The following is an 11275-nucleotide window of genomic DNA, read 5'->3' as shown; positions in this document are numbered from 1 at the left end:
GGTACAGAGAACAGACATGGTGTATAGTATACAGACAGGGGTACAGAGAACAGACAGGGTGTATAGTATACAGGCAGGGGTACAGAGAACAGGCGGGGTACAGAGAACAGACATGGTGTATAGTATACAGACAGGGGTACAGAGAACAGACAGGGTGTATAGTATACAGACAGGGGTACAGAGAACAGGCGGGGTACAGAGAACAGACATGGTGTATAGTATACAGACAGGGGTACAGAGAACAGACATGGTGTATAGTATACAGACAGGGGTACAGAGAACAGACATGGTGTATAGTATACAGACAGGGGTACAGAGAACAGACAGGGTGTATAGTATACAGGCAGGCGTACAGAGAACAGGCGGGGTACAGAGAACAGACATGGGCGTATTGTGTACAGACAGGCGTACAGAGAACAGGCGGGGTACAGAGAACAGACATGGGCGTATGGTATACAGACGGGGTACATAGAACAAACAGGGGTACATAGAACAGACGGGGATACAGACATGGGTGTACAGAGAACAGACAGGGCGTATAGTATACAGACAGGGGTACAGAGAACAGACATGGATGTACAGAGAACAGACAGGACGTATTGTATACAGACAGGGGTACAGAGAACAGGCGGGGTCCAGAGCACAGACAGATGTGCAGAGAACAGGCCGGGGTACAGAGAACATACAAGGCGTACAGAGAACATACAAGGGACGTACATATAACAGATGGGATGTAAGACTACAGACTGCGTTGAGAGAAAAGACAGAAAACAACAGACATGAGCATACAGAAAACAGACTACAGACAGGGACAGAGGTGAACAGACATGGACGAAAGGCTGACAGGCGTACAAACAATTGTGACGGAAGGATCTAGAAAGCAACGAATAGATACGTATGAACATATAAAGAGTGAGTGAGTAAGTGAGTGAGTATTGTTTTACGCCGCTTTTAGCAATATTCCAGCAATATCACGGCGGGGGACACCAGGAATGGCCTTCACACATTGTACCCATGAGGAGAATCGAACCTGGGTCTTCGACGTGACGAGCGAATGCTTTAACCTCTAGGATAGCCGACCGCCCCAAACATATGAAGAGACAGCGGGCATCATACGGGCGTGTAGAGGACATACACGGAAAGAAATTCGAACATTCAAAGGGATGTATAAAAATAGTGAGGCGGTATCCATGTTTTCACTGTTAAACATGCGTAAAGGGACAGGTAGGGTTCGGGTCGCAACATTGCTTGGTGTGTGTGGATTGTGCATTACCGGGGGAAATTAACTGTCACCGTCATCTGGCTTAACATATGTCGTCGTAATCACCGAAGGACGTTTTAAAAGTATGATAAATTGTAGAGGATACCGGACTAAAATAGATTTTACTAACGTTTGGCTGTCTCTTGTGGGTCTCCAAACAGTGGAGCGCCGTAGTGGTCCAATGGTAGAGCGTCCAGGGCTCGATCCCCGGCCGCGTCATACCAAAAGTAATTAAAAATGGCACTTGTTGTTACCCTGCCTAAGGGCTCAAACAAGGACTGGTCGGCTCGGAGTCAATATACTGTGTCTGAGTGGGATGTTTATGTTAAACTGTGGCATGGTATCTCAGTGGCCTGGCACTATTATAATAGGCATTATTTCGGACTAGTAAAAGCAGCCACACACATGCACGTCGCTATGTAAGTGCAATAATCTTGGACGCGACGTTAAACCCCATTTCATCACACCTAAAAGTGTCTAGCTCTTCGTTTCTCCACCCACCCATGATAGGTCTCTCACCTCCACCAACTTCGACCAGTCGCACAGAGCGAAACCCTCACTCCCTGCTCTCAAACTCAAATATTCCCCTCTGCTGCTCTGCTGGGGGGCTGTGTTTTTGATATATGTATCTTTGATTGACAGGTTGTTGTACATCGCGTGTAATCCAAGCCACACGTATCCAACTTGACGGATTAAGGTCTGCAGTTAAAAACATGCAAAACATGATTTTGTTACAAATCCCTTGTGTCAGAGTTACGTAAACACGCCGATGCGATAGAGCTATAGATTGCAGCCGAGTTCGCTGGTGATTAGGGTAATAGTGTTAGGCCCCAGCAACCCGGGGGATCTATTGCAGGTCAGTACTGATATGTACATGAAATAGACACCTCTGTCACATCTTATGTACTGCATTGAGATTTTTAATCCATGAGAGGTCAAATGAATGGACCCGAATCATTAAAATGTCATGTAAACGGGTGTAGTGAGCTTTGCCTGCCCACAGTGATGTGGGTGACCTGATTCCTGATAGCCCCCCCCCCCCCCATTTCCAACCTTGCCCCTATGATAAAATAACCACCCTCCAACCAATTACATATCCTTGCATCGCCGTATTCAAAATTACATTACGGTGCAACTACAGTGCCTTACATATTCATGTTACGAATATATTGCTGGGAGTCAGGACTAGGTCACCTGTAATGCGTGTCATGACAGCCGACTATTGACAACCGTGCGATCGCAATATGTGACCTGGCACATTGTACGCCACCGTCCTCTTGCGCCGTGGATCTCTACTCATGCTGTCAACCTCGGACTCGCCTGGTCCAGACTCCAGATTCGATTATTTACAGACTACCGTGATATAGTTTGAATACTGCGGTGTAAACCAGCATCCTTTGATCAGATCATAGTGCACGCTCTACTCAGGTATGTCATGGCTATAGGCCCTTAGTGAGCAATGTTGTTGTCGGAGCAGATTCAAGAAGGGGATCAGGTGTTCACAATGTACGAACGACCTCTGGGAAGCGGCGTTGTTCATGTTACACAACGTTAACTGGTTGTTAACCCCCTCCCCCACCCCCCACCCCCCCCCCCCCCCCCCCCGACTTTTTTTTTATAGGAAACAGTTTTATTTGAATCAAGTTGGGTATAAGTGATACTTGTACAAATATTTGCCCCCCTTCCCGTCTCAAAAAAGGTTAACTACTGCCTTGGTTACTTCAAGATATAGCTGAATGAGTGAGTGGTTATTATTTGCTAGCTATCAGATATCGCTAAATGAGTGGTTGGGTGGTGAGTAGGAACTTACTTCGCATCATTCCAGCAATAGCATGGACAGACACCAGAAATGCGTTCAAAATATTTTACCCATGTGGGGAAATCCACCCCGCGCTATCGACGTGAAGTCATGTAGCTAGAATATTGCGGGGTGCGGGGGCGTTAAACAAAAACCACACAAACAAACTTAGGAACCGTGTATGCATGTACAATGTCAGATCTCTAACTAGTACAACTACGCACCCACAACTATCTGGCGATACAGCACCTCTCGTAGTCTGTCTTACAGACCCTGTTAAAAATATATATCAAATACAGCCCATACAAGTCTATAATGTTTGGCAAGCTAGATTACTGCAGTATCTGAAAATGAAGAGAGTCACTGGGCTCCCTTTTATTATATTTTTATTAAGATAACTGAACAACTTTTTTTCTGTACGATGTGTTCATTTCAGAGACTAGATGTTAGTCTACACCCCTCGAAGCACCGTCAGATAGAGCTCTCGGCCATTCATGTTCTGCTTTGTTGATAGTTTGAATACCCTTGAGTGCTGCTAGTGTAATTAAGTGTAAGTTTATCATCCAGCTACAACTGAGATTCTCAGACAACTGTCAACACAACACAATTCTTTATCTCACAGATAATAATTCACCTTAAATTATATTATAGGAAATATAAATTACATCTTCCATGGTTTAAATGTCTGAAAACCCCAAAGAAATAGTGACGAGATACACAAACACAGACCAGAAAGTGGTCGGACATAAATTAAAAGAAATTGTAAGACCCAGATTTTTATACAACTTCTCCTGTGACAGCTAAACTAATCAATAATGTTAATGGACAAATGGGCATACAAACACATGGCACAGAATCATTAAGCTTTCAGTGAGTAAGTCTGATTTAACGCCACTCTAAACATTATTTCCCTTACAGCGGTATGTGGGAGGAAAGTCCGGAGTGATGAAGGTTTTCGCCGTCTACGACGGTGGTGAAACCACTCTCGTTGAGTGACCAACTATTACAAAACTTTGATCCAATATACACCGCCGGGCAAAGATAGCATACGCCCATGTTTGGTGGTGACTAAAAATGAAACAAGCAAGAAATATTTATTCGATAGACCCGTGAATATCCGGGGTAAAATAGGCCTTCAGCAACCCATGCTTGTCGTAAGAGGCGACTAACGGGATCGGGTGGTCAGACTCGCTGACTTGGTTGATGCACGTCATTGTATCCCAGTTGTGTGGATCGATGCTCATGATGCCAGTCACTTGATAGTCTGGTCCATATTTACATATCGCCGTCATATAACTGGAATATTGCTGATTGCGGCGTTAAACAACAAAGAAAGAGAGGTTATTCGATAGTGGTGTACTTGATTTAAGCAATATTTACCCCCCCCCCCCCCTATTTGGCGCATATTTGCAGTAATCGTCCGAAAGTCCGCATTAACGGGGTTAGGACTAACGAGGTTTGATTGTAATAGAGTTGTGTTTTCAGTGGTCTTCCCTCTTACACTAACAGTGAAAAATGACCGACCATGCAGGTGTTAGGTGACCTCACTACAATTGTCAATATTGACACTGAGCTGTATTAGCTAGCTGTCAAGTTAAAGCTAGTTCTGTTAATATTTACATGAAATGAAGTTATGAGACATGTGGAAGTAGGCGTGGTCAAATGCCAGTGCCTCAGTGTGTTGTTAGGTTGAACAGAACACCACCAACAATGCCATAGTCAGACACATCCATTTTAAGCCATGGTAACTTTTATTTATTAACAAACTTTAAGTTCAATCTATTTCGTGGTTCAAGAAAAATCGAAAAACGCAATCGCTGACAGACGACGGACATTGAGAAATGACAACGTAACAAAGTTTCTACTGTTCAGAAATGTGAAGTTTTGAGGTAGAATAGGTCTTCAGCAACCCATTCTTGCTGTAAAAGTCGGCAATGCTTGTCGTAAAAGGCGACTAACGGGATCGGGTGGTCAGGCTCGCTGACCTGGTTGATGCATGTCATCGATCCCAATTGCTTAGATCGATGCTCATGATATCAATCACTGGATTGTCTGGTCCATTATTAACAGACTGCCGTCATATAGCTGGAATATTGCTGAGTCCGGCGTTAAACAACAAACCAACCAACCAAATCCTCCTGATCAGCCCAGGTAATTAGACGCAAACATGTAATGTACGTTCGCCCCTACACATCCCCAAAAGACGGACATGTTATGGCCGCAAAGCAGCTGTCAATCAAGCTCATATTTTCGAATGAAACGACTCGCACGGAAATCTACATACGTATAAGCAGTGTCAGGTAACACATTGACCTGGTTCTGATGGCAGCACTAAGTACATTGCACCAGATAGACTTTAGACCTGACGTCGTCAGAGCCTGGCGACTTTTTTCAAATATGTCAGAATTCTAAGATTTGCTGAAATACCAGCGAGTCTAGCGTGGTGGATCTCTGATACGACTAATTTAATTTGCTTAATTTAATTACCAGAATTTGGTGACGGATAATTGTTTTAAAGGAATAATGACTATTTCTGTTTTTTTCTTTGAGTTTTGTAATACCCGATGATGTGATAAATTGATATATTGTTTATATAGGAAATAATTTTATTATTCATATTCTATTAGTATTTTGTGATCAGCTGTTCATCTGAGTGTATATCTAACGGCTGTACTTTTGCCGCCAGTAGAGCAGGACATGCTTATCTTTTTCGCGAACACCTGCTGCCAACACTGATTTCAGTGATTCATATACATGTTCTAGTGAGTGAGTGAGTTGGGTTTAACGCCGCTTTTAACATTATTCCAGTTATATCGCGGCGTGTCAGCTTAATGTGGGAGGAAAGCCCGAAGTGATGCAGGTCTCAGACGTTTACCACTTCGGTGAAACCCACGAGCACGGGTATGGTGCTGACAAATCTAGAAACATAATTGGGGCGAACCGGGATTCGAACCCACAATCGTAGGTTTCTGGCGCGCCCAAGGGACGCAACTCTGCACAGCGAGTCGCGACGCCTTAGACGACTGGGCCACCCATGCCCCCTTATATGATCTAAGCGCCATGCCGAGTTGCGTCTGAATGCTGTTCCAGGATCAGCTGGTTGGGGGTTCAATTCCCAGATTCATCTGCTTGTGATCACTGGTCGGTCACCACCATGCCTGTCCTTGTCAGTTTCGCCAAAATGATTACCTTCTGCTATCTAGTTAACCTTTCTCCCCTTTTAAGCTTGAACGCAGTACTATAACTGAAAAACTGTTCATTGCGGCGTTTAACCAACCACCTCACACACGAGTCTTGTTTTGCCTTTATTCAGTTAGATAAATACCATGTGAAATACTCAGATTTACTGGGCCTAGTATGAGCCTCGCTTAAAAAAAGGACAGAGGGACTTAGACTAATAATTTATTATCAATACATTTTTCGGTTTCAAAAAATAATCCTAATGCTAATTTCTCTGTCACTAGGAGGGACTATACTCTTCCTATTTCGGGCTTCGTCAGGTCATTGTTATTAGTGTCAAGACATTATCTCTGTGTCATTGGATGATCTTTTAAAAATTAAAATGCATCACTTATATTTGAGTTTGAAGACGAGGACAATGGAAAGTCGGGAATCAAATTTGCCGGGTGTGCCAATTGGCCGAATTCAGTTATTTTTTTAGTCGGTTGCAGTTATCCCCTAAATTTCCTCTCCCCAAAACTATTTCTGGTCGAAAAATGATATTAAAAAACCGGTAATTTGGTTAATAAATAGATAAATGCATTGTGTGTTGAGTGAGGATACGAGAGGAATATCAACGGAATATTTTGAAATCGGATCGAAAAATACCACTGCGTCAATACGCAAGTGTGACATACAACCAAGCTTCTACGTAAGGTTTCCGTTTCTTATCTGTCACATGTATGCGTTTATCCCTTAACACCAAATATCTCTTGAAAAACGGTTTATGGGAAGCTCTCCCAGAGAATTCTCAAGTACCCGACTAGAAACAGCCAACATGACAAAGATAGAGTTATTGGCTTTGATCATGCCCGTGAGTGATCATGTTGTACACCGTGTAACCGACGGCAGAGCACAGCAACGTTGGGGACGTCTAGACGGCGTTGTGACATAACCATTGCCGTTGCTGGGAAGTGACCCAAGAAATCTGATAGGCACTCGACTGTTACTAGTTTAAACGAAAACACCGATCAAAGTCTTTAAGGTTCTTACAGAGAAACGGTTTGCACCTAATGTACAACGACTTTGAAAATCACTCAGTGTTCTAAAAATATTTTTTATTGCCAGCACAAAACACTTTAAAAGTTCAGGAAATAGGTTGTAAATAAATCATTTGGTTCCAGTTGTTTTAGCAGTGGGATTTAATCCGGTGACCAAGACTTCAACGTTCGTTTAAACTAACTTTGATAAGCTATACTTTCCTTTTAGCATAGAAACATAACAATGAGCATGTTTAAGGGTCTCTGCCAGTGGGTTCTCATATTCGGAGAGACGATTGTCCTGTCTTCATGTAAACACTTCACTGTAGCCATCGTCACGTGATTTATGATCCTGGTCACGTGACTACAAGGAAGTAAAAACACGTGACCTCTGTTGACATTCTCCAGGTGACTGAATGTAGGTCAACCAATAGGTAACTACGACTAGTTGAAGTCGACTCATTTCACACGAATGTGTCCGAATGCGTGTTTGACGTGTATATTATTATTTTATTATTGATATTGCTATTGTAAGAAGCCATATAATGAATTGCCTTGAATGCGAGAGGGCCTGAGGTGGCCGAATGTTAATCTGGCATCGAACCTTAAATATTTGGTTTGCTCGCACCAGCCTATGTATCCACACTGCGATAGTAAGGTTGGGATAATGTTCACAGCAATAAATTGACTGACGAAGCTCTTCTAATCGAGCCTGACTGATTTCATATAAAATTGATTTTTTGAAGAAGATCACCCGACGCGTGATTCAACGCAAAGCCTTTGTTGTCCATGCCGACCGACAGCTGTTGATATATACCCGCGGACTCAAATACCTGGATGTGGAAAATCTTTACATCGGAATTTATATAACCTCATGTGACTCACAACTCGACACCAGATCTCTCTCGGCTTAAACATTACTGGTGTTTTGTTGAGCTGGAGCTTTAATAAAACAGATATGACATATTTCTTTTAAATTTAAATTTCCAAATTCACCTGCTGCCTAGCAATTATGGTCTCTTGTGCACACGTTACCTTATATATTTATTTCCGGTTGCCATTAGCTGTATAAAACATTCTGACGGAGAAAGATATCATGACGTGAGGTCTCATTTCCTTCATTACTGGACCGCCTCCGTAGTGTAGTTGATAATGCGTCTGCCCTTAGAGCGGAGGGTCGGCGGTTGGGTCCTGCCAAAAGACGTTAGTTGGTAATGTGTTGTTGCTGCCTGGGGATCCTCATTGAAGGGATAAAACAGTAATAGATGGGATCATCCCTGTTAAAACTGCAGCATGGTATCTCAGTGGGCTAGTACTGAGACAGTGAGTGAGTCCGGACTAATACAACCACAGACACAGAAACACATAAATGCACAGAGGCACAGACACGGGCACAGACACAGGCACAGACACAAGCACAGGCACAGACACAGGCACAGAGGCACAGACACGGGCACAGACACAAGCACAGACACAGGCACAGACACAGGCACAGACAAGGGCACAGACATAGGCACAGACACAGGCACAGGCACAGACACAAGCACAGACACAGACACAGGCACAGACACAAGCACAGACACAAGAAAAGGCACAAACACAGACACAGGCACAGACACAAGCACAGACACAGCCATAGGCACAGGCACAGGCACAGACACAAGCACAGGCACAGACACATGCACAGACACGGGCACAGACACAGGCACAGATACAAGCACAGAGGCACAGACATAGGCACAGGCACAGGTACTGGCACAGACATAGGCACAGGCACAGACACAAGCACAGGCACAGACACAAGCACAAGCACAGGCACAGACATAGGCACAGACACAAGCACAGGCACAGACACAGGCACAGAGGCACAGACACGGGCACAGACACAGGCACAGACACAAGGACAGGCACAGATACATGCACAGAGGCACAGACACGGGCACAGACACAAGCACAGGCACAGACACAGGCACAGACATAGGCACATACACAGGCACAGACACAGGCACAGACACAAGCACAGAGGCACAGACATAGGCACAGGCACAGACACTGGCACAGACATAGGCACAGGCACAGGCACAGACACAAGCACAGGCACAGACACAAGCACAGGCACAGACACAAGCACAGGCACAGACACAGGCACAGAGGCACAGACACGGGCACAGACACAGGCACAGACACATGCACAGAGGCACAGACACGGGCACAGACACAAGCACAGGCACGGACACAGGCACAGACATAGGCACATACACAGGCACAGACACAGGCACAGACACGGGCACAGACACAGGCACATACACAAGAACAGGCACAGACACAGGCACAGACATAGGCACAGGCACAGGCACAGGCATAGACACATGAAAAGACATAGGCACAGGCACAGACACAGGCACAGACACGGGCACAGACAGAGGCACAGACACAGACACAGGAACAGGCACAGACACAGGCACAGACACAGGAACACACACAGGAACAGGCAAAGGAACAGACACAGGCAAAGACACAAGAACAGGCACAGACACAGGAACAGGCACAGGCGCAGGCACACACATACACACATACACACACATACACAGATCCACACACGCATTCACACAGACACACACATACAATACACACTCACACACATACACACAGACCCTCCCACCCCCACACACATACACAAAGAGGCACCTATACTTACACACACAGATACACACTCACACACATACACACACTCAGACACATACACACACAGAGACAGATATACACACACACAAATACTGACATACTCAGAGACACACATACACACACGCAATAACACAGACACACATATACACAGACACACACTCACACACATTCACACAGACATACCCCCCGACACATACACACACAGAGACACATATACATACACACACAAATACGCACATACTCAGAGACACACATACACACGCATTAACACAGACACACATATACACAGACACACGCAGAAAACTCACAGACACGCACATACATACAGACACACATACACAGTGACACAAATACATACACAAACAGACACGCGCATTCACACACACAGATACAGACACATACACAATAACACACATACACATACAGACACACAGACATAGACACATATGCACAGAGACACAAAAAACACGCACACATACATACACAGACACAAACAAACACAGGCACAGACACACATATACATACACACATACAGACACGCACACACAGAGACCGACCAACCACGATGTATGCACGTCGCTGAAGGTTGGAAATAATACTAAACGCCCCATTTCTCCCTACCCCACTCCCTACTCCTGTACGGCCGCTGATTGTCTTTTCGATGGATCGGTGATAGATAATAATTGACTGAAAGCATCATATTAATAGCATGAGTGAGTGAATCATACTTAACTCCGCAGCCAGCAACTTCCAAATAAATCACTCAACTTTTGATAAAGGATAATCAGATATGTCAGATATATTTAAATATTCACTTGACCCACGAGAATCATTTGTGTGCATCATGACAAGATCAAAAGTGAAGTAGTATGTATCACGGTGGCAGGGGAAAATCGAACATGGGCCAGACAGACGAGTGAGTTAGTGAGTGAGTGAGTGATTGAGTGAGGGAGGGAGGCAGGGAGGGAGGTCTTAGCAATATTCGACCAATATCACGTCGGGGCACACCAGAAAAATTGTACCAATGTGGGGAATTGAACCCGGGTTTTCGGCGTGACGAGCGAACGCTTTAACCACTGGGCTACCCCTTATAAGTCGTCTTGTACTTCAAACATGGGATAGGACCCGTGGAGATTCCGGGGGAGAATAGATCTTCAGCAACCCATGTTTACCGTAAAAGGTGACTATGATTGTCGTAAAAGGAGGCTAACAGGATCGTGTGGTCAGGCTCGCTGACTTGGTTGATGCATGTCATCGATCCCAATTGTGTTAATTGATGCTCATGATATCAATCACTTGATTGTCTGGTCCAGGCTCGATTATTTACAGACC

The 11275-nt window shown here is 44.6% G+C and overlaps 1 protein-coding gene across 1 annotated transcript; it reads right to left on the bottom strand.

Annotated features, from left to right (window-relative positions):
- Positions 1-8559: 8559 nt before the first annotated feature.
- Positions 8560-9621, bottom strand: LOC139455436 (calphotin-like). The gene has a single exon (XM_071236990.1). The coding sequence runs from the start codon at positions 9619-9621 to the stop codon at positions 8560-8562; it is 1062 nt and encodes a 353-aa protein (XP_071093091.1).
- Between the last annotated feature and the right edge of the window lie 1654 nt (positions 9622-11275).

Source organism: Haliotis cracherodii, unplaced genomic scaffold, assembly GCF_022045235.1.
Source record: "Haliotis cracherodii isolate W230 unplaced genomic scaffold, xgHalCrac1.p SCAF_1, whole genome shotgun sequence".
In the NCBI taxonomy this organism is placed as follows: domain Eukaryota; kingdom Metazoa; phylum Mollusca; class Gastropoda; order Lepetellida; family Haliotidae; genus Haliotis; species Haliotis cracherodii.
This window is presented reverse-complemented; position numbering and strand designations above follow the sequence as displayed.

Coding starts and splice junctions, on each gene's coding strand:
- LOC139455436 (XM_071236990.1), bottom strand. CDS start 9,621: ATGCCTGTGCCTGTGCCTGTGCCTATGTCTGTGCCTGTGTCTGTGCCT.